Source organism: Pleurodeles waltl, chromosome 1_2, assembly GCF_031143425.1.
Source record: "Pleurodeles waltl isolate 20211129_DDA chromosome 1_2, aPleWal1.hap1.20221129, whole genome shotgun sequence".
Taxonomy (NCBI): domain Eukaryota; kingdom Metazoa; phylum Chordata; class Amphibia; order Caudata; family Salamandridae; genus Pleurodeles; species Pleurodeles waltl.
Genome location: NC_090437.1, coordinates 1,025,154,876 through 1,025,179,722, shown reverse-complemented (window position 1 = coordinate 1,025,179,722; position 24,847 = coordinate 1,025,154,876). Strand labels below are relative to the sequence as shown.

At 44.5% G+C, this 24,847-nt stretch overlaps 1 protein-coding gene across 1 annotated transcript in view; it reads right to left on the bottom strand.

Annotated features, from left to right (window-relative positions):
• RFC1 (replication factor C subunit 1) overlaps positions 1-24,847 on the bottom strand; it is a 622,078-nt gene that overhangs the window by 298,417 nt on the left and 298,814 nt on the right. Inside the window, exon 11 of the mRNA XM_069202064.1 lies at positions 9,065-9,244. Coding sequence (XP_069058165.1) covers positions 9,065-9,244 — 180 coding nt within the window. The remainder of the gene's footprint in view (positions 1-9,064; positions 9,245-24,847) is intronic.

The window sequence follows — 24,847 nt, the reverse complement described above, 5'->3', positions numbered from 1 at the left end:
TAAGGGATACCTGGACCTGGTATAAGGTGCAAGCACCTTGGGTACCCGCCACACACCAGGCCAGCCTCCTACAGTGCCTAAAATTCTAAAGGTCGTTTTTTTCTTAGGCCTGGTCAGGATAACTGTATGCATCTTATCCTGATCCTCAAAAAGCACCAAGCCTGAACACCTTTCTATGTTTCAGAGTATATTTGTCAGCCTATTGAGGCAGATCTTCCAGTGCCCTGAATCATGGTCAGGCTGCAAACAGGTGATACAGATGTGGGTCCCGGTAGATCTTTCTCTCTCACTTTTCAGCTCCTAAGGGTCCTTAGCTGATTTATCAGAAATGGCAGCTGTTTAAAAATAAAGGCATCTGAGGGGTAAAAAAAATATCCAAAAATCATGTTTCATCAATAAAATATTAAACTTTTGTGGATGTCTTGCACTCCTCTGTGTTAAGCCAAAGGTTGCTTCACCACATTAACCCTAAATAGAGAAACGTACCTAAAGGACTGCATTGCTAGCCCTGTCCACTCACTGGGAAACCTCAGGACCCTTCCCATGGTATTCACACACACCACATAAAGGGCCAGATTCCTACATTGGCGGTGCAGCTGTTGGGATACAAGACTTGAGATCTACTGTACGACTTGGTTGACAACTGATTCCACAGGGGAATCCAAAAATTGTCTCTAGTTAAGTATTTTTTACTTTTTTCTATTTTTTTCTAAATTGTTTAAAATAGCTATAGGGCCTTGGTTAAGTCTCTTTTGCAAAACTCTTTAGAACTTAAAGTAAAGTAAGTTGTCTTTTAAAAAAAGTACTTTTCAATTTCTTTGTAAGTACTTTAAAATGTTGCCAACTACTTTAAACACCATGTCTGAGCAAAGGCTTTCCCAGGAACTCAACTAGGCACCCTATCGGCACCTTAAGGTACCCCAACTTAAGGAGCTCTATAAAGCATGGAAACTTGCCACATTACATATACCCACAAAAAAGCACATCTGCAGCCGTTGTTGGCAGAGATTGATAAGTCACTGACATGTAGAAATCCCCCACTGGGGAAGAAGAGGAAAATGCAGAGATGGAGGAAGTTGAAGATGACTCCAGCTCTAACTCCTCAGACAATACCTCCACTGAGAAAACTTGTGGTATTGTCTCAGAAGATTTAGATACCGAGGATGCAGATCTTCAGAAGCTAGCCAAGATGATAGCCTGACAGGCTAAACTCTTAGCTATAGAAAACTAAAGAGCTGAGATGGGTTTAGGACCCATCTCTGGTGGCAGCAAACCCATAACTAGGGAGAACACTTATGACTCTAAAATCCCTAAAGGGATTGTCCCAAAATACTCAGAATGTGATGATATCACCAACTGGTTCAAATCATTTGAGAGTGCATGTAATGTCAGGAAGGTCAACCAGAAGTCTTAGGGCTCTCTCCTTTGGGAACTGTTCTCTGGTAAATGGAGGGATGGACTCCTGACATTGAATAACGCAGATGCTGAATCTTATGACCTAATGAAGGATACCCTGATTGAGGGCTTTGGACTTACCACTGAAAAATACAATATCAGGTTCAGGGAGACTCGAAAAACCCAGAGCCAACCTGGGTAGATTTTGCTGACTTTTCAATGAAAACACTGGCTATCTGGCTAAAAGATAACAATGTGCATGATTATGAAGGGCTTTATGATTTAATTATGAAAGAACACCTGTTGAGTAACTGTGTTTAAGAGAAGTTACATCAGTACCTGGCAGACCTAGGTCCACTTCCTCCTCAAGAGTTTGGTAAGAAGGCAGACCACTGGACCAAAACAATGGTGACCAAAACTACAACACTGACCATAAGAAAGAGGCCAAAAAGCCTCTCCCAGAGGAAAGATGGTAACTAAGCAAAGGACAAAAACAGAATATCTTCTAAAGGCACCCAAAAACCTTCTCAGGAGGGTGGGCCCGAGACTATTCCAAATCCAAGGGTGGGTACAAAGGTAAAAACTGTGATTACAAAAAGGCTTGGTGGCATGACTGTAATGATCTTGGACATAGAACTGGAGACCTTACCTGTCACAATAAAAAGAATGGCTTTACTACATCTACAGTAAATGCAGTGGCAAGTCTCCAGTTGGGATTCCAGGTGGGTCCTGACAATATCAGTGAACCCACTGAGTAAACTCTAGTTTGAGGGTGAGGTGGATGTAGCTACCCTGGTTGTCTGGCTCAGTAACCTGGAGAGATACAGACAATAGCCACATATCAATGAGGTTACAGTTAAAGCCCTGAGAGACACTGGTGCCAGTGTCACCATGGTGACAGAGCAACTGGTGTCCTCAGACCAATACTTGACTGGTGAGACATATACAGTGTTCAATGCTGATACTTAGGCTAAGGTACATCCCATGGTGATTATATCCTTAGAATGGGGAGGGGTTACTGGCAAAAAGAAGGCGGTGGTATCACCTGCAATACCTGTACACTGTGGTAGGCAATGATCTGAAGTCCTCAGCATGGGCGGAAGTCCAAAGAAAGACCTATGCAGCTATGCTGGGTATACCTGAATGGGTGTGTATAAAACCAAGAGCAAAATGCAAGGTTGAAAGAGTAGAATTTGAGTCTGGAATAATGGCCCAACCTACCAAGAGAAAGGGCAAGAAGTCTAGGAAACCAACTTTTAAACAGATACCAGACCAGGCTGCCTCTGCTCAGGGAGAAGTCCTCTCAGCCCCAGATGGAACTGAGCCTCACAAACTTGGGTTTTACACAGCAGAGCTCTTGGACACAGGGGGACCCTCTAGAAAAGATCTGTGCCAGGGGCAGAGAACCTGTCCCACTCTTGAAGGCCTGAGACGGCAAGCTGATGATCAGGAAAGGGGACATGTCAGTGGCTCCAATCGAAACTATTCGGAGGAGGGACTCCTTTTCTCGGAGGCCAGAGAGCCCAAACCTGGTGCCACTCGGAGAGTGGTAGTACCTCAGCAGTTTAGAGAATTTCTCCTCACATTGGCCCATGACATCCCCCTAGCTTGGCCTCTTGGTAAGGCTAAAACTGATTAGTGAACCACTTCTACTGGCCAGGTATGTCCCAGAAGGTGAAGGAAATTTGTAATTCCAGTGCCACCTGTCAAGCCAGTGGCAAGACAGGTGGCCACCTAAAGGCCCTCTTAATTCCACTACCAGTGACGGTGGGCCCCTTTGAGAGGGTAGGGATTGACATAGAACCTCCAACAGCATCAGGAAAACGATTTATACTGGTGGTAGTGGATCATGCAACCAGTTGTACTGAGGCAATTTCGGCGAGGACTACTACTGCCCCTGCAGTAGCTAGGTCCCTCACTGGTATCTTTAACAGAGAGGGCTTTCCAAAGAAGGGGGTGTCAGACAGGGGTAAAAACTTCATGTCTGGCTACCTGAAACACATGTGGGCTGAATCTGGTGTGACCCATAAGTTCACTACCCACTATCACGCCCAAACCAATGGCCTTGTTGAAAGATTCAACAAGACATTGAAAGGTATGATTGGTGGACTCCCTGAAAAACTCACAAGAAGATGGGATGTCTTACTATCATGCCTGCTTTTTGCTTGCAGGAAAGTGCCACAGAAGAGAGTAGCTTTTCCCCCTTTGGACCTTTGCTTTGGCATCCTGTAAGGGGACCACTTTGTCTTGTGAAGGAGGGATAGGAAAGACCTCTCAGAGAACCTAAACAAGATATTGTGGACTATGTGCCTTCCCTCTGCTCTCGAATGGCTGAGTACATGGAAAAAGCATCTAAAGTCTAGGGGCCATGCCAGAGTTCCAGAAGCTCTGCTATGGCCAAAAGGCTGCACTAGTGGAGTTCCAATTAGGGCAGAAGGTGTGGGTTTTTGAGCCTGTGGCTCCTAGGGCCCTCCAGGACAAATGGAGTGGACCCTACCCTATCCTAGAAAGAAAAGGGGAAGTCACACCTACCTGGTGGACTTTGACTCTTGCAGAAACCCTAAAAGGTGTATCCATGTTAATTGCCTTAAACCTTATCATGACAGCGCTGAGATGACCATGCTCATGGTCACTGATGAGGGACAGGAAGCTGAGAGTGGACCTTTCCCTGATCTCTTCTCCAGCAACCCCAAAGTTGGCTCAGTTTTCAGACACCCTCACTGACCAACAGCAGACTGACTGCAAGCAAGTCCTGCATCAGTATGCTGAGCTCTTCACTTTGACCCCTGGTCAGACTACCTGGTGTACACATGATGTGGACACTGGTGACAGCTTACCTGTCAAAACAAAATCTATGATCTGATCAAGTAAAAGAAAGCATCAAAGCTGAAGTAAGAAAGATGCTGGAATTGGAAGTCACTGAGCACTCTGAGAACCCCTGGGCCACCCCAGTTGTCTTAGTCCACAAGCCTCATTCCCAGGGTGGAACGAGAGAAATTAGATTGCGTGTTGATGATCGGTGCCTCAATGCAGTGACCAGAACAGATGCACACACAATTCCTAGGGCTGCTGAAGTAATTGACCAGCTAGGGGCTGCCTAATATCTCAGTACTTTTGATATCACATCAGGGTACTTGCAGATAGGTCTGACCCTGGAGCAAAAAATAAATCAGCTTTCTCCAATCCTGATGGGCATAATCAGTTTACTGTTATGCCTTTTCGACTAAAGAATGCCCCCCGACACCTTCCAAAGGTTGGTGAATTAAGTCATGGCTTGGATAGAAGAATTTAGTTCGGCAAATCTTGATATTGCTGACTTTAGCTCTACCTAGCAGGGTCACCTGATCCACCTTGGCAAGGTTATTGAGGTTCTGAAAAGTGCAGGCCTATCAAGGCAAGCAAGTGCCAGACAAGGCAGGGTCAGGTTGTATACGTGGATCATTTCGTAGGTGGAGGCCAAGTTCAGCCACTTGACCCCAAGATCCATACAATTTGGAACTGGGTAGCTCCAACCACCCAGACCCAAATCAGGGTATATTCCTTGCCTTGACTGGGTTCTACAGGAGGGTCATGAAAGGACATGGCACGTCTCAGAATTGACATCCAAATGATGCTCAAGAAAGTGAACTGGACAGTCAGCTGTCAAAAGGCCTATTACACTCTCAAGAAAGTATTGTTCCCAGCACATGTTCTAAAAGCTCCATATTACACAAAGTAGTTCATAGTGCAGATAGATGCCTCTGAATATGGGATCGGAGCAGTTCTATCCCAAATACATCGTAATGGCCAAGATCAACCTGTTGCTTTCATTAGTAGGAGGTTACTCCCCAAAGAGCAGCGTTGGAGTGCCATTGAGAGAAAAGCCTTTGCTGTGGTTTGGGTCCCTGAAGAAGCTGAGACCACATTTGTTTGGCTCTCACTTCCTTGTTCAAAATGACCACAGGCCTCTCAGACGGCTAATGCAAATGAAAGGTGAAAACCCCGAACTATTAAGGTGGTCCATCTCCCTACAGGGAATGGACTTCACAGTGGAACACCGAACTGGGACTGATCATGCCAATGCAGATGGCCTTTTCAGGTTCTTCCACTTAGAAGATGAATACTCTCTTGGGTAAGGTTAGTTTCATCCTCATTTATTTGGAAGGGGGTCAATTAGGAAACTGCCCCTTTTTGACATGGTTACCCACCCACTTTTTGCCTGATACATGATGGGGTTTCGACTGAAAGTGCACTGGGCTGCTGCTAACCAGGTCCCCAATGTCAGAGCTCTTTCCCACAAGTGAAGTTGTTTCTCCAATTGGTAAAACCTTTAGCATCCACTTTATGTCCTGAGTAAATGGTACCCCGGATATCTAGGGCCTGGGGTGCTAAAGGAGGTCTGTATGGGCTGCAGCACAAATTGTGCCACCCTAAGTGACCCCTCACCAAGCACAACAGGCTGTGTGTCTTGGTGCAGACAAAAATAAAAACACAACTTGGTACACAGCCTGTATGCCATGTCCCCTATTACTCCATGCAATATATGTAAGTCACCCCTCTAGTAGCCCTTACAGCCCTAAGGCACGGTGCATTGTATTACATTTGAGTTCATATCAGCACAAGCAGATATACCCCTGCTATGTCTTTGTCAATTCTCAGACACAGTAAGTGACCAGGGAAGCTATTTTAAATGCATGTGCTGGACACTGGACAATATGAGTTCCCCACCTACATGATGGTTTCACTGAAGAGAGGGATGTTTAGTGTCAAAAATCTTGTATTGGTGAAACCACACTGATGCCAGTGTTGGACTTACCAATACATGTACCCAGAGGGCACCTTAGAGGAAGCCAGCGCCACAACCCACCCTATGTGGCATAGTGACCCCAAGGGTTAGTAGCCCATTGGCTCCGACCCTACACACTCCTAATGCCCCTAAATTCAATGTTTGGGGAATCCCCTAGCACCAGAGACGTGGATCCTGATGATCTAAGAAGACCAGGGACACCGAAAAGCCTCAACAGCAGGAGAGGAGAAAAAGAAGCAGCTGACCTGGTACCAACCCCGCCAGCCTGCCTCCATCCCTCAATCGAAATCACCGAAGTCGATTTGTCCTGCTGCTGTGACTCCAGAAACCCAGAAGGACTCCCTGCCTTCAATAAAGACTCAAAACCTCCCATGAACAGCAGGCCTGTTCTCCAGTAAACTCCACAAGAAGGGACTCTGAAGCCTCTGGAACTACCAAAACCCAACACCTGAAGTCGTCATTGCACCCGCCATCTCCGACCACAGATGAAGTGGACCACCAATGCCAACAAGGCTCCCCTGTCCTCCAGAGTTCGAGTCCATTACGGTTTCCTCCCTTCTGGACTAGCTGACAATGCCTGCAGTCAGTCCCCCTCCACCACGACCGCTCGGGTAAAGCAAATCAGACACCTAAGGACACCTCTGCATCCGTCACCCCTGAGCCGTGGAGAAGAGGACCAAAGGTGCCTACCTATGCCTTAGCATTGTGAGGCCTGAGCGTCACTGTTGGTTCAGCGCGACTGGCCATCTGGCTGGAGCCTGCAGCCTCTCTTCCAAGTGGCCGATCCCCATAGGAACGCATTGGGAAGCCAATGCTATTTTGCACTCTGCACACAGCCTCCCCTGTGCCACTGAGGGTGTGCTATGGGTGCTGGCTTGGCCTTGCCCACTACTCACCTTAACTCCTGGAGATGGGTCTTTTAAGTCGCTGTACTCTAGCTGTTAGCAGAACTTGTTTTTCCTTCCATAGGATAACATAGCAAAACTCAAAATTTTAAAAAAGGGTTGAGTTTTTAAAGTGAAAAGAATGCCTATTTAAAAACTTACTCTCAACAATTTTTCTCTGATGCCTAAACATATATAAAGATACCTGCTATTTTTATAATTTGGTGTGGATCTCCTTCTTGAGCTGTGTGTCTCATTTACTGACTTTTGTGTGTATTTGTGGGTATCTTGCACTCCTCTGCAGGCGGCTGTTCAACCACATTACCCCAAAATAGACCACTTTGGGATTGCATTGCTAACCCTGTCCACTCACTGGGGAACCCCTGGACCTTTTACACAGTATTCACATACCACATAAGCTTCCTACAAGGCACTTTTACCAAACAAGTCAATGCACTTCAATTCCCTATCAGGCAGAGCAGTGGCAAATGCTTTTGTGTTAATCTTTCTGGTAGAAGCCTGAACGTGCAAGCTCCAAGGAGTTGTGTCCTGGGTCAGAAAGGCTAGGTGCCCAGGAAGAGGTCTATGACTCCTAGCCACACAGCGACTTAATGGCAGAGCCAAGCATGGATTGGACCAAGTCGCCATCAATGTCTCTGCCGTAGCATTAAAAGTCAAAGGGGCGGAGTTGTATCCTTGAAGGCCAACTGCGTAACTTTACCCCAGAGCCAGAGTAATGGGAAGGGCCCAGTTTCCTGTGCTTATGGCGAGACTTGACTTTCAACATCACCTTACTCAAGGATATCAACTCTGAGCAGGATTGGAACCTGAAACAACAGTGTCCCCACAACCTTAAGTCCATGGTTTGAAGCAGGATCTGCCCCATGACATACAGTTTTGCCTCCTACTCCCTGGTGACTTTTGGGTGCATCATGGAGCATTTGTTACAGGTCGTAGCAAGCCGTGTTCAACTCCAGCACCACAAGTACATGTTGTGCGGATCCATAACCAATATTTGCTTCCTGCAGACGTGCCGTGCTTTGAATACTGTAATCTTCAGGAGAGGTATATTCCTAGCACACAGTCCTGATTTCAGGCTTGGTAAACTGAAGCGTGAGAGTGGAGCTCCGGATATACGTTGAATTTTGCTGAAAGAAAGGAAGGGATAGCAACGAATATAGGTAGCACCTTTATTTGGCTGCATGTCATTAATTCCAAAAGAAATATGAGGTCGCAGAAGTCTGTGGCACCGCCTATAAGCATGCAGACGAAATTGCTAGTAAGCGAATTATCCATGCAATATCAAAAGCAAATATAGTGTACCACTCTGGTAATTTCCACTAGGGGATCAAAATTTGGGGTGCTTGGATTTTAATAAATAATGCTCAAAGATCTGCATTGAAGCGTTCTTTGAACATAAAGTGATGGCTAACAGTGTAGCTACATAAATTTGCTGCTCACTTTAACTCTTTTGGTACTTTTTCAGCACAACTGATATGAACTTATTTGAGGCCGCCTTCAAAGACAAGTAAAGGTTTCAGTAACAGACAGCTAACTGGAATCAGTTGTCACATGTCAGGCGGGGACATTTTGAAACACAGAATCACGCCTATGAAAGGAAAAAAAAAGAATCAAGAGTAATTTGAAACACAAAGCTATAAAAACACCCATGGTTAAAAACGTGCTAACCAGCAATTAAAACCTGGTAAAAGCTTCAGACTTCAATGGTCAAATGAGACCAAGGAACAGAGTTAGAGCAAGGTAAGATGTAGGAGGATCGTCATGTGCACCTATGCGGTTATTGTTAACAGGCTAAACAGCATTTACAATTCCTGCCACATAATCAGGAGAGGTGGCACAAGTTCAAAACAAGTTCAGAACTGAAGTGCTGGGTGTAGAAATAATCACAGGAAGAGGCAACAGATACTATTGATACACCTATAGTGATCAATAGTTGACAAATATGAACACTATCGTAGAAACAATATGTATTTTGTACCTTTTCTCTCTTTGACTCCCCGCCGTCCCGACCCATGATCAAGTAGTTTGTCTTCTTGCTCACATTGCCAGTAACTTTTCCTCCATAGCGCTCTACCAGGGATTTAGCTTCATCTCGTTCAATTGATTCAAGTACTCCGGAGATAACAAAAGTCATACCTTCTAAGCAGTTTTCACCTCCCTATTGTCAAACATCCATCAAAAATAAACAAAAATAAACAATTTCAAAACAATGCATTCTGTCCAGCAAAAGACACTACTTTTAATGGTGGAGAGAAATACATTAAAGAAGGTAAAAGTAACACAATCAAATAAACCTAAGAACTGACAAATACTGGAGCAATATGTATGTGGTTATCTCAAGTTTACAGCACAACAGTCATACCTGGATCATTGCATCATGCTGATTTTCTTCAAAAGTAGAAAAAGAATACTCAATTAGGCAGCAACATGTATTTCACCGAGCAACTCATTTGTCTTTTTTTAAGCTGCAAAGACGCAAAGGTCTATAACTCGGGAGTAAAAAAAAAAAATACTTTGGTGCACTAAATGGACAGACAAGGAGTAGGGAAGCTAACACACTCCGGCACATTGCTACAAGTGAGCATCTACACAGATTTTAAACTCTACATACCTCTGTACTGATCTAATCAACACTACCAAGCAATACTTACAGTTTATGGTTACACAATAAGAAAGGATTTGGTGTATAAACACTAGTCAATGCAGCACTGTGACAGTAAAGATATTCTTACTAGTGTCATTGTAGGGATACTTAGCACTGGGGGTACAGCCAGACCAGTAGAGATAAAGTTTCTGTAGGTCCTCAGATCAAGTAAGAGTTAAGCTAGTGGATAATACCCCCAAAGAGACACATCATTCTGTTGAAAAATCCCCACCGCAAGAGCAGGTTAAATGTGGCAAGCTGTACAGTACTAAATGGTGGTGCGATACTGGAGAATCTTCTGAAAGATGCCACAATTTAAATAAACCTCTCCATCCGCGCAAACATTAACATTTATTACCTAATGTACATTCCTCAATATCATTCACAAGGAAGACACAATATATTAAATAGGGTAAACCTATTATAATAATTTACTAGTGTGGAAGCACTACTCTATATAATCTTTAATGAACTTAAATATATATATATATATACATACATAAATATATATATATATATATTTATATTTAACGTATATTGAACAACAAAGGTCCCCAGCCCAAGGTGACTAAAATTACATTAAACAATAATCAGTGCTAGGAGGCACTATATAATTCAAGAAATATGTTTTTAAACTTGCCCATTTATATACAGTTGTCATTTTATGAAAAATATCCTCGTGCTGCAGTTTTTTGATTTAAACTTCAACGAGAATCTTTTAAGACAAAGGAGAAGCTACACATTAAATCGGTTTCCCTGAATGAGGAGTATCAAGAGTTTGGTTAGGGTCAAAGTGATAATCCGCCTTTCAAAATCCAAATATTCCCTCTTGCACCATCATGCTGTGTTGACCTTTATTCCTTTAAAGTAGACAGCAAGGAGAAAAGGCTTATGGTTGAAGAAGACTGGGTATGGATTAGTGGAAATACTAAATCCATCCACTGGTTTTAGGCAAAATCAAGAAAATCAGAAATGAAATATTACATCTGCAAAATCAGACCCTATAGTTTTGCTATCATGGAATGGTGCTGGCCTATACAGACTGATGCACATTGCAGAATAGCTTAGTTATTGAATACAGTAGATAAAATTTGCATGCAAAAAACTTGGCATCCTGGAAACGTCAAAATCATTTCATATAAAAAAAAAGTTATATAAATAGCAACTAAATCTTTATCATGTCAAGGTAGAGGGGATCTTGCGATTCTACCCTGAAAAATAGATATTGGAAGTGTACTGTAATAAGAACTGAATGCAGGCATGTATTGGTAATACAAACTGAGGGGTGAGATTCACTTGTATAATCTGGTATATGTATTATCTGCCATTTAACAACCAAGATGATACTCCACTACTAGTGTTGAGTAACTTTTTGGATGAATTGATGGAGGTTCCCAAAATCTCTTATTCAGTATGCAACTGAGATAAGTAAATAGCCAGTTATGACAGTGACTTTATTGCCTTCATGAGCCATATTTCAGGTACTGGTTGTATACCTTAAATTACATTTTACTTCCTGATAATAGTGTTAACAAATTAAACATTTTAAAAGAGAAAAACAATAGGATAATGATTATTTGCTTTTAGTTAGTGCTTTATAAGAAAAAAATGGAACTGTAGTCAGTTCAGAAGAACTAGGAGAACCTAGAATGATATGCACTTCAATTTGTGGCAAAATCAAGAAAATCAGAAATGAAATAGAACTTCCCTAATCTCAGACAATATAGTTTAGCATAGTACAGTCTGAATTTGATAGAAATCATTAAAAGGGACTCCTCACATTTTGTTTTTTGTTGTTGAATGAAAAAAAAAAGAAGTTCAAGTTAACAAAAAGTAAGAATCAGAGATCCCGAGAATCGAATAAAAAGGCATGCCGGTAGGCAATGTAAGGAAGTATTTAAAAGCCTTGCTAAACCACACAGCCTAATCTTATAACAGTATGTGGATATGCCTGTGGGATTATATTTTCGGTGGCTTGTTGGTGGCACCAAAAGTGTTTCTACTAGAAAGATCGATTAGTAGTAAAACTTGCAAGGAACACAGCTTTATGTGAATTTAAACATCTCCCATGTCCGGGGACCAAATGGCATCGAGACTGCTAATTGTATGCTGGATTATAAACTCTGGGCAATACATTTTATAAAACCTTTCCGGTGTATATCAACCATTTACAAGTCAACACTTTCCTGAAAAGGTAGCATTCACAGATACAGAAACGGAAAGTAGCCCTGCATCAAGCACCTATTATCAAGGAACAGCGCCTATCATCAAGGAACAGGAGCCGCTGGAAATGGGAAAGTGTCACCTTTTAAATAGTAACTCGCCCTCGTGAATCACTGCTAAGGGTTCTCCAAGCAGGGAGCCACCCACTAGCCACCAGAAACAGTTTGAAGGGCAGAGGAGCAACAGCCCCTGAGGCATTATCAAGTGCCACCCTAGTAAAAATGGGCATTATCAGTCTTTCTGCTTCCCCCATGGAGAGCAACTAGGGATGGGTTACTCTCAGTCGGACCTACAGGGAGGAAAGAAAGCCAACTAGTCACCAGAGATTGATAAAAATGGGTACTAAGACTGACCAAAAACTGCAAGTGCCAGTGTACTCTGTCACATAAATAACTGAAATTTTTTTTGGGGGACCAATGCTTTTATGCTTGCAGGGCACTGTGAGAAAGAAAACATTGTGGGATCCACACAAGTCACACCAGTCTGGACTTCCCTGCATGTCTAATTTTCAGAAATGTCTGGAGTTGGTAGGCTTCCCTGGGTGCCAGCCAAGCATGGGCCCAAAAACTACGGTTACTCACATCATCAGAACAAAATAATTATTTGCCTCCTTGTTGCTTTTCAGACTTTGCCTCTTGCTTTTCAGACTTTGCCTCTTCCACCGAAGTGGGGTATTCTATTTATTTTGGAGGAATATGGACACACAGAATAGTATAGCATTTAATATTACAAGGGCTCCAAGTTTCATGTCTTTATTTTTATAATTTTCTGTCTGCATTTATCCATATGTACATTTTTGACGCTTGTACCTGCATTTATCCATACTTATTTTGACTTTACTGTAAATATTAGGTTGTGACAGCTAATTCACAATTATCTGAAAAATGTACCTTTATGTTAGAATGCCTATTATATTTTAGCACCACAGCAACGACATACAAAATACACTCATTTGAAAACATTAGCATTGTAGAACGTATTATACAGCTACATAGCTGAAGCTATGTAAACTTCATTAGAAAGCCTTCTCTGTTTTCTTTAACTCCTCTACCTAGCGATCTGCTCAGCTACTGCCCTTGCAGTCACAACTTTGAGAATCATTCAAAAGAATACATATTTTACGCTTCTTTCTAAGTTTTAAAACAGGTTCGGACTGGAAAAGAGCTGTTATGTCTTTATGCATCTGCAATTATCAATACAAATATTAAACTGGGAGTCTTAATTATCAATTGAATTTCTCTCCATTTTTGGTTTCTAATTGTAAGCCAGCTCTCTAAAAAAAAGATGACATTTTGCAAAAGGCCCTCTGAAGCACAAGATATTATGGATAGCCCCAAATTCAGAGTTGTACAAATAACCACTATTTCTAAAACTCGTTGTGTTGGGCACATTTTAAAGATGCATAACCTTCCTTCATCTACAGTTTTCATCTGCTACATTTTATCTTATGAACTGACACACAGTGGGTAAGCAATGAATCAGTTGATGCACATTTTTGGATAACCAACAAATGAATGCATTTTTGTGGAACGTATGAAACAGACATCATGGACAAAGTTAGGTTAGGTTTCTAAATAGAAAAATAATAATGGATGACCAAAAAGGAGTGTATGGCGCTACTTGTCAAAAATCGATATGTTCCAATTAGTACTGATGGTGCACTTAAAAGAAGGTCACCCTAAACTCCTTACACTCAGTGATGGATCACTGATAACAATTTTAATTTATATAAGGCACACATCCAACAAAAAGTCCATTAAAAATCAATGTTCATGTCTTTATTCTCCAACTTCAGAAACGGATATTCATAACTTAGTTCTTCAATTCTTCAGATTTCCAGCTGTTAATTGTCGGTTGCCATTAGAACTCAGCAACACGTGTTTCGTCAGGGGTGTACCCCAAGACTTCATCAGGGCTGTCTACTCGTAATGTAGATTTTGAAGACTTCCTTATTATTTTGTTATAATTAGTAATGGCTCCTGAAACGCGTCAATGCTGCATCTGTCACATGAACAGCATCCGCGGGATGTGAGCCGGAGCCGCTGTACTTCTCACCCCAGATTCCGCCATCACTACAGCAAAGCCCGTAGTAAGAAGTACAGCGGCTCCGGCTCACATCCCGCAGATGCTGTTAATTTGACAGATGCGGCATTGACGCGTTTCAGGAGCCATTACTAATTATAACAAAATAATAAGGACAGTAGCTATTGGCTACTGCCCTCCCAGACCTAAACACACCCTGAAATCTAGTATTTAGGGGGACCCCCAAGAACCCAGGAAATCAGATTCCTGCAACCTGAAGAAAGAAGAAGGACTGCTGACCTACAAGCCTGCAGAGAAGACGGAAGACAACTGCTTTGGCCCCAGCCCTACCGGCCTCTCTCCTGACTCGAAAACCTGCAACCAGCGACGCATCCGACAGGGACCAGCGACCTCTGAAGCGTCAGAGGACTGCCCTAGACTAAAGGACCAAGAAACTCCTGTGAGCAGCGGCTCTGCTCAACAACAGCAACTTCTTTGCAACAAAGAAGCAACCTTTAAAGAACTTAAGTTTCCTGCCGGAAGCGTCAGACTTCCCACTCTGCACCCGACGCCCCCGGCTCGAGATCCAGAGAACCAACACCACAGGGAGGACTCCCCGGCGACTGCGACCCCGTGAGTAGCCAGCGACGCCTGTAGAGAGAATCCAGAGGCTCCCCCTGACCGTGACTGCCTGTAACAAGGGACCCAAGGCCTGGAACCAGCACTGCATCCGCAGACCCCAGGACCTGAAGGAACCGAACCTCAGTGCAGGAGTTACCCCCAGGCGACCCTCTGCCTAGCCCAGGTGGTGGCTGTCCCGAGAAGCCCCCGTGCCTGCCTGCACTGCTAGAGTGACCCCCAGGTCCCTCCATTGAATCCTATCTAAAACCAGACGCCTGCTCTGCACACTTCACCCGGCCGACCCTGTGCCACTGAGGGTGTGTTTTGTGTGCCTACTTGTGCCCCCCCCTCCCCCAGTACTCTACAACCCCCCCCTGGTCTGCCCCCGATGGCGCGGGTACTTACCTGCTGGCAGACTGGAATCTGAGCACCCCTGTTCTCCATAGTCACCTATGTGTTTTGGGCACCTCTTTGACCCCTGCAGCTGACCGGCCCTGAGCTGCTGGTGTGGTAACTTTGGGGTTGCCTTGAACCCCCAACGGTGGGCTGCCTATGCCCCTGATCTGAGACTTGTGTCTTACTTACCTCACAATCTAACCTTTACTTACCTCCCCCAGGAACTGTTGATTTTTGTAGTGTCCACTTTTAAAATAGCTTATTGCCATTTTAACAAAGACTGTATTTGATATTGCTTTTATTCAAATTCCTAACTTACCTGTGTGGAGTACCTTGCATTTTATGTATTTACTTCAAATCTTGAACCTGTGGTTCTTAAAATAAACTAAGAAAATATTTTTTTTTACATCATGAGTGTGTGTTCCTCCTTTATTGCCTGTGTGTGTACAACAATGCTTAACACTACCCTCTGATAAGCCTACTGCTCGACCACACTATCACAAAATAGAGCAATAGAATTATCTAATTTTGCCAATATCTTACCTTTAAGGGGAGCCCTTGGACTCTGTGCACACTATTTCTTACTTTGAAATAGTATATACAGAGCTAACTTCCTAACGCAATGTACTCAGAAATTAAAAAGCGTCTCCAGCAAATGAACATCCCCTATGCAATGATGTTGCCTGCTACGCTGAGAGTGGCGGATGGCAGGGGAACGCGATTTTTCTGCATGTCACAAGAAGGAAGAGACTGGCTGGAAGAGCAGGGGGACTCAACGGGGGAGGGGAGCACCGGAGAACCCAGACTACGCAGCAGACACCGAGACGTGAAAGGACATAGGTGGTGAACGGTGGCGCCCACACAGGAGGAAGCACAAACGGAGAGAAGCCAAGCAGCAGCGGAGGTGGCCTCCTTCAGCCTGGGAGGTGGTAGCCCGCGCTCAATTGATACGACGAGAGGGCCCGAAGGATCGGTCTCTGAGGCGGAGTTGGCAGGATCGGCTGCAACAAGCCTAGAACTACCTGCAGTGACACCTGGAACCTCGGACTGCGTTATCTGATGGCTGGCCCGGTGCTTGACGTCTTATACTGAACTAAACCTTGGCCTTCAGACCCGAGGCCCACACGACTCACGAGGCATGCAGTCAAAACATTTAAAGTAGCCCCGGGACACTGTCTTGATCCCTTGGATGGCTCGAGAGATTCTACCTGCCTACCCACCTAGAAACGACTTACGTTTGATAAGGTTGGATGGAGGACTGTTTCCCAACCTGTCCCGGGGAAGGGGAGTTGAAGGTGTTTTGGTTGTTTTTGGGGGGGAATTGTTTTCAGCTTTACCTGTGATGAATCCAAGGCCAGAAGAAGCGCTAGTCTAGGTCGCCTGGCCGGGTGGTGGTTGCGCGGGGGAGGAGGTTGGAGGACCTCTGTTATGGGTGACCAGCAGGGATGCAAGGTAATCTCCTGGAATATAAGAGGGATGCATAATATGACCAACGGTACAAGGTATACTCCTATTTACTCAGGTGAGGGACGCATATCACAATGCTACAAGAGACCCATCGGACGACCGCTGAAGGCACAGCACTTCACAGGTGGTGGAGGGGGCAACTCTTTTACACTACTTATTCAGCTTACGCAAGGGGCACCTTGATATGGATCAGGGTGGAGGTCCTGTTCCATGTCACTAACACATTAGCAGATTTCGACGGACGCTATGTACTGGTCACCGGCCGCCTGGGCGGATGAGATATAACCTTGATCAATGTGTATGCTCCCAACATAGAACAGGGCGCGTTTCTCAACAAACGAACAACCATGCTGGCACCTCACGTGCTTCACTAGGTGCTGATGGGGGGGGGGGGGACTTTAATTGCGTGGCTAACCCAGGCTTGGATATATCCCACCCACCGCCTGCGGGAATCCCCAATTAACGCGCTTGCTAGAAAGTTCACAGATTGGCAGGCAGAGTGGCCTCTGGTAGATATATGGAGAACTCTTAACCCTGTATCCAGGGAATATTCTCATTACTCTGCTGCCCATGATCTCCATATATGGGTTGATACGTTCCTGAGCACTACAGAGGTGCATGCACAGGCGCAAGGAGTGGAACATCTGGGGAAAACCATTTCCGATCATAATCTGTTACTACTGCACTTGTCCTGGACAAGAGCTGCCACATGCATTCCCACCTGGAGACTTAAGCCAGACTCGCTGACAGACCCCGCTTTCAGGGAACATATAACCCACTACTTTGAGGACAACGAGCCCACAGCTCCTTCACCACAGACACTCTATGAGGCATTCAAAGTAGTAGTGCGCGGTCACTGTATGGCGGCTTCTATTGGGATTAGAGGGTCCTTGCTGCGGGATATAATGATTGCAGAGCGGGACCTTAGGTAACTGGAGAAACTTGCACTGGATCATCCGGAGAGGCGAGGGGAGGAGCACGAGGCCAGGGAAAAGTGGCGGAGCATACCGAGACGCTAAGATGCTTCGACTATAAGTAGTACACTGCGGGGGCCCACACTGAAAGAGATAAAACGAGGGCGCTGCTGGCATGGTTGGCTAACCCCGCCAACAGAGGGACCCCTATAATGGAGATTACCACCTCACTGGGTGCAAAACTTTATCATCAAGCCGACATAAACTCGTATTTCCACGATTATTACTCCGCCCTCTACACCAGCTCGTCCCCCAGGACGGGAGCGGAGTTACAAGATTTCCTATCGGCACTGTCGCCCCGAGCACTGACCGAGGATGAGCGCGAAGCCCTGGGTAGGGATATCGAGGTATCGGAGATCGGGGCAGCTATAGCGGGCCTGGCTCACGGAAAGACCCCGGGCACGGAAGGACTTCCCATTGAGGTCTATGCAACTTATGCACGGACACTCACCCCCAAGCTGGCGTTGTATAACGAGGCACGAGCGACTGGCCGTCTACCGGCCTCGACAGGTGAAGCCTTAATTGTTCCATTGCTAAAGCCCGGTAAACCCCCTGACAAAGAAGGGGCATATACAGGGCCCTCTCCATGATTAATACGGACTACAAAATATTGAGTAGGGTACTAGCAATGAGATTACTGCCACACATGACACAGCTGGTCCACTCGGACCAAGCGGGATTCATCCCCACTAGGGGCACCGCCCAGAATGTACGCAGGCTGCTATCCCTCATGGAATTGGCGACCCCTACTGACCCAGGTTCTGTGGTCCTTGCCATAGATATAGAGAAGGCATTTGACAGCCTGGAGTGGGATTACCTATGTAGAGTTCTCATTCACATGGGCCTTGGGGAAGGCTTTATTGGATGGACACAATTGCTTTACGTAGACCAAGGCAAGGGTAAGGACGGGCACATGCATCTCAGCGCAGTTGGCAGGGGCACCAGAGAGAGATGTCTGCTGTAACCACTGCTGTTCGCTCAGGCGATGGAGCCGTTGACCGCCCAGGCCCGGACAGCCGCTTGGTACCAAGGCCTGGTCAGGTGCGGCCGGCGTCATGTGATCGCGCTGTATGCGGACGACCTCCTCTTATTCTTATGAAATACCGGACCGGAAAGGGACGGGGCGCAGACACTAATGGCACACTTTGGACAGTTATAAGGATTGCGGGTCATTTGACAAAAATCTTTTTTGTTCCAATGGTAGTGGGCACCGCACCGCCAACAGAGCTGGACGGAGTGGCATGGGAGCCGCGCTGTACCACGTACTTGGGGGTGAGAATCTTCCACTCCCAGCCAGATATCCTAGACGGTAACATCGGTAGGGCGGTGGGGGCTCTGAGATCGTGCTTTGGTGTTTGGGGATCGCTCCCGTTATCGGTGGCTGAAAGGGTCGCCCTCCTCAAGATGGTGGTGCTGCCTAGGTTACTGTATTATTTTGCAGCATTCTCCCTTTGGGTGTCGCGCGTTTTGTTTAGAGAACTGGACATGGCGATCACTGCGTTTGTCGTGGGGGGTGGGGGCTGACGCAGGGTGGCATGGGCGACACTGAACAGACCCCGTGCGGGGGTGGTTTGTCAGTGCCCGATTTTGAAGCATACTATCTTGCTGCACAGCTGCAATGGTTAGTGAGATGGGTGGGAGACGGTGGTGTTGGAGAGAATGTAGAGGGCCTGATGGCTCCCTCAACTTCTGAACTGGCTGGAATCTTTTTTACTGCTACAGGGAGAGGACGGACGAAGTCTATCAAACCTGCCGTTATCCGCAGATGCTGGTGGCGATGCCTCCGTAGGGCGGGGCTGAGTATGCCATACTCTCCTGATGTACCTTTACCCTGGCTTCGCTGGCTTCCTGGGATGGGAGAGAGGAGGGGCCTACTCACCTGGGATCGAGGCAGGGGTCACACAGCTAGGGGAGCTGTACAGAGGGGGCAACCTCCTACCCTTTGAGGATTTTAGGCAGGAACATGACCTCCAGCAGGGCCATTTTCTATTACACTGCGCGCTCACCTGAACCGCTGGGCGACATTGGAGGACGGGAGCTGCTGAACCTCCTCAACATGGTCTCAGTAATTATTTGCTGACAACAGGGTGGACACATAAGGCGGTCACTAGGCTGTACACGGTGATTGAGGAAGAGGAAGGGATTCCCCTACTGGGACTGAAGCAGAAATAGGAGCATGATCTGGGGACGCAGATACCGGATACCGCCTGGGTACGCATTCTGGAAAGAACACCTAAGGTGTCCAAAAATGCTAGGTTCCAGCTTATACAGTTTTACATACTACACAGAGCTTACCTCACCCCACTCAGATTACGAGATCACTTTAGAGTAAGAGAGGCAAAATGCCCCCGCTGTGAAATGGGGGCGGCGGATTTCCTCCACATGATTTGGTCCTGTTCCCAGCTGGAATCCTACTGGGAGACAGTGGTCGCAGAAGTAGCTAACATCATAGAGATCGATATTAACCGCACACCCGCTAGATGCATATTTCATTGGTTTCCACATACACCCAGGAATAAGACCACTTGCAGATTCCAAGACCTTGTGTTTTTATTAGCCAAAAGGGAGCTGACGGGGGAACTGGAAGTCCCCGGGGGGGCCGCGGCTCCGGGACTGGCTAAGGGTGCTTAGGCAATGGGCCGAAAGTGAGGGACCAGTGCTATACACAGAACTAAGAAGGGGTCTGGAGTTCCCCGAGATGAAGGAGGCTTGGGATCAGATTGTCACAGCGTTGCAGACAGATCATTCGGACCCGGGTAGAGATGCCCTCACACAGGCTACTACACATGCGGATTGATGCCCTCTCAGGGGTCAAGCCACATGGCACACACTAGGACAGGAGGGGGTCCCCGGGCGAGCTACTTGGGACACTCCACGTGACTAACACAGCCCGGGAGGATCAGGCATGACCAGACAGGATACATAGTCACCACAGGGTATAAGCTGAGGGGGGAAGGAGGGGTCTAGTTACATTTTGTTTGAGCACCATACACTCTCAACGGACACGCATTGTCGCAATTACCAGGTGCATTTCAATTTAGCTGTTATCTGTACATCAACCAATCGGGTGAACAAGCTAGGCTAGCTTGACTCTCACGCTAGCTATAGAGATACTAATGAGAAGGAAACTCTCTAAAGATGATGGAAAATGTTATAATTGTCTAAAGATGCTAACACCAGTTATTCCAATGATTTTGCAAAGGAGCAAACGACAGCTAACAATATTATCTGTACAATAAGAATTTTGATACATCTGGCTCGTTAATGTCTGTGTGAATCATCACCTCTTTACAGCAATAAAATTTGTTTAAAAAAAAAAAAAGCTTTATGCACCAAATCTACTACTCTACAGTAATATATTATGGCTATTGCATTGTTTTAGTTCAGTAATTCAGCAGTGTGATATGTATTATTTTAAATGGAGGTATAATTAATCCTCCTAGAAGTATACTTAACTGCAAAGATATTGCTGGAACCATCTCTGCACAATACATCTGTTTTGCACACAGTAGAAATCTCTTAAACTACGTAAACTGGTATGGCAAACCGGGTTTTCTACTGACACATTGTGCATATCATGATAATTCACAAACATTAAATAAATCATGTATTGGATGTGTGACTCTGGTATTGGATGATATTTGACTTGTGTGATTCATTCAACGTGACCCAATAATGCTTCTGTACTTTCATAACTCCCATATGCCTCTGATCTATGTTGACGTGAAGTTATTTTCTGTCGTACCAAACACAATAACCCAGTAAGTGGCTCTCAAAGTCTCTTGCCAGGAAGTGGGAGGAGGAGTTTATAGGGATGTAGGATAAATTCCCCCTCCATAATACTCCAACACAATAGGGCATCCCATACCCACAAACGAAATGGAATGGAAACCCTGCAACGGGAAAACCTGAGGTCATGTAGCAAAGTTAAACCTTTTGGGTTCCACTGAGACGTTGTTTCCCTTACCTAGAATCAATAGGTGTGTAAGAACTGGCAGCTGCAGCACAGTTTGCTATGGTGGTACGTTTGGTGTGACTACATTTACCAAGTCAACAGTAGTTCTACTACTAGTATGGGCATATGCAAGATTTGCACCTGTTTCTAACTAGAGGAACTTTTGGTAGCTGCAGAGAATTGTAAACCAATGTTGGATTTTAATTTTATTGACTAATCATTACTCAGCAATTGAGGATATCTCAAGGTAAAGTTTTGCCATTTTGAGTTTTCTTTGATAGCAAACAGGTCTGTGTTTGGGGTCCCAATGTTTTGAAGATCTATTCAACAACTCCCTGATGTATGAAATGCCTGACTGCCATCTTTGCATTCAACCAAAATGTTCAACCAGGAAGATAACAATAAATTATACAAAACAAGATACGGATATAATATTGATCAATCACATAAATCAATATTAACCTTTCAGGGCAAACATTATATCACACACTCTATTGCAAAATGATATATTCAGAAAATACACTAATAGGTGCTCCAAGTGACGGCGCACATAAAAAAGTGATATAAAGTGAACAATTACACGAAATAAGTTTACATACAAAAATTTACAATATCATACTATGCACCAGATGCCCATTCCTCCACGGATTACTGGATGGAAAGCTTGAAACAAAAGAATTCCTAAAATGTAAGAGTCCAGTATCCTAAAATTACAGTCCTGGATGGGCGAAATATTAAGTCCACTTTTGAACTCCCTGTTCAGAATAAATCCACCGGAGTCATCATCAGGACAAACAAAAGTAGACACCACCCAAGGTCACGGGGACAAACTCCTGAAAGACTTCCATCCATATTTTTTTCTAGCTGGACGAGATTGCGTCAGAACCGCACTATGCAGGGGCCAGGAAAAGGCTCACCAAAGATCAACAATAACCCAGTGCGGTACACGTTATCAATCCCCAGGTACGGCATGTGTAAACACGGACACCATACTACTGCACATCAAATTTGCATCAATATATTAAGAAAACAAAAAGAAGCTTTGAGCACCAGCATTTTGTTCTCCCGCCAATGAACCCACAACCAGTGAAATTGTTGTATTATATCATCCAGTGCCAAATGTCCTAAATTAGTTATGAAATATTGTAAAATATTGTTCCTCCTTGCTAACCTATACATAACATTGCTTTGATATTGTCAACTTGTCAGTATGTCAATTTGGAAAGATCTGAGTGCTAAGTATGCTGTCTTCAACTCCAAACCACTTATGAATGAGCACATCTTCTGGTGCCCAGGGACCTCTGATTTGTAGTTTGCCTAGATGAGCACTGAATCCTTCCTGTCTGTGATGCACATGTTGTTATGAACACTCCAGAAGGGACGAACTGAACAGAAAATAGGCCTGGGCACCAAAATAAAAGTGGTCCACAATAGTGAATCAAATAATTAAAAAATGGCCCACATTTGCCAATAAGGGTAGTTTTGAACTATTAAAAACATGCTCTGTAAGTGTTTTGCAAGGTAGCTGAGGCCGCATGCAATTCTGATTACTGCAGGCAAAGCAGGTGGCAATATCAGGAAATCAACAGTAATAATCGCCCCACCATACCGTTAAGCCCACATACAGCAAAAAACAGGCCCATTCATTGGCTTGTCAGACCAGCCCGCCAGGCACTACCTGATTGCCCTATAGACCAGTCAAATAGTGCACTACAAAAACGTACTCATTCTTTCTAGTATTGATCATTTTAACACTTTTTGTACTATGCTGGCGACAACTATCAGATCCATTTATTCCCCAGGGTCTAAGATTAGATAATGATTCTAGTCTTTGTCTCATTTGAAGATGTGCATGCATGGCACTATTATTCACATTATTTTCTCGCAGTCACCAAGAGACGCCTGGTAAAGTCAAACCTTTGCAACAAAAGTAGGTTCCTTAGTCCTACATTTTCTATACCAGTACTGTTGTCCAAGCTATGCTTCTAAGACCTCCAGCTGAGATTGGATTGAAGATGTGGTTTTCATGTTTACAGTGAATCCCAACCAGCACAAATGGTGCAACGCCTAATATATGTTTTCTTGGCCTTGCTGGAATCAAGTTACCTTGAAAAGCCAGTCTGAAGTGTCAGCTGAGATGCACAGCCACAGCTGCTGAGCATTTGAGAAATACTATTAACTTTAATTCCATATGGCAGTACCTTGAACTGCTATTGAATAGCCTTGCCACAAACCTTAAGTACTTTCAATGTTCCAGATTCATCAGAATTCCTAGTGTGTCCAGGAAACCTCCTTGTTCAAGCAAGTGAACAATGAATGATGTAGTGGCAGGTTTTGCTTTTAGATTTGTCTAACAACCTCAAGACAAGTTTTGGCCTCAGTGTTAAGTCCTGTTCGGATACGAAAACTTTCAAGTCCCATTCTTTGTAAGGTGCCTTTCTGATAGCTCAGAAAAGATCAAACCCCTTCTTTCCTGTTAATATAATGCATTTCCATGGTGGTTTAAACAGGCTGGTACTGTGAAATGTAGTACCATAGAGAAATAAGGACGCTAGCGCCAAGTTAATAACCCACAACTATGTAAGAGGTGAATATGGTATTGACTCCCCTGGCAACTTCAAACTTCGCTGACACAAACTTTTCTCAAATGTGCACAGCAGCTGCCTACTACCCATCTTTAAAATAGGTTTTCTGTATGTGCCTAACATAAGACCACTGCTCTGAGATACTGTTTAAATGTTACAGATATCTCCGATTAGACTAGCTCCACAGTTAAGAAAAGATCTACTGAAAAATTATCCTCGTCCAAGTCAATTGAGTCACGAAAAATATGGACAAGGCCAATAGGGTGAAGTTAAACTGCTGTGTGAGAAACTGCATTGTTTGGAGCATTCTTAAAATCTTGAAGATGAAATGACTGTTCTGCCCTCCATTTCAAGACTATGCCGATGAACTGCAGACATTGCTGGGGAACTTCCATAGCTTCATGAAGAAACCCAGCCTCTGTAGAAGGTCATAAGTAAGTTGCAGATGACCTCATAAACAAACTTTGCATTTAGTTATTCAAGTAAGGGGAGATACAGACTTTTTAATAGCTAATATGTTTAACTACTATGGACAGGACCCTAATAATTATTTGCGCTGACACAGGACTATTATGGCTTGATGTCTTATTCCTTAAAGGGAAAAAAATCTCTGCTCTTACTTAGCCACTATAAACTTATAATAGGGACAACCTTAAAGGCTTTATTGTTAAAATGTTATTGGGTTTCCCACTGTTGAAAGTCCAATCAAATTGGAAAATTTTCTCATTAATAATGCAAAACATCACTGCAATAAGAATAGAAATGATACTCTTTCACACTCGTTGAACATGTTGCTCATCCGTAGAAAGAATAAGATTTGCACAGCTGAAAGAGCAACAGATCTATGGTTCAAAGTGCCCGATGTAACGTGCGC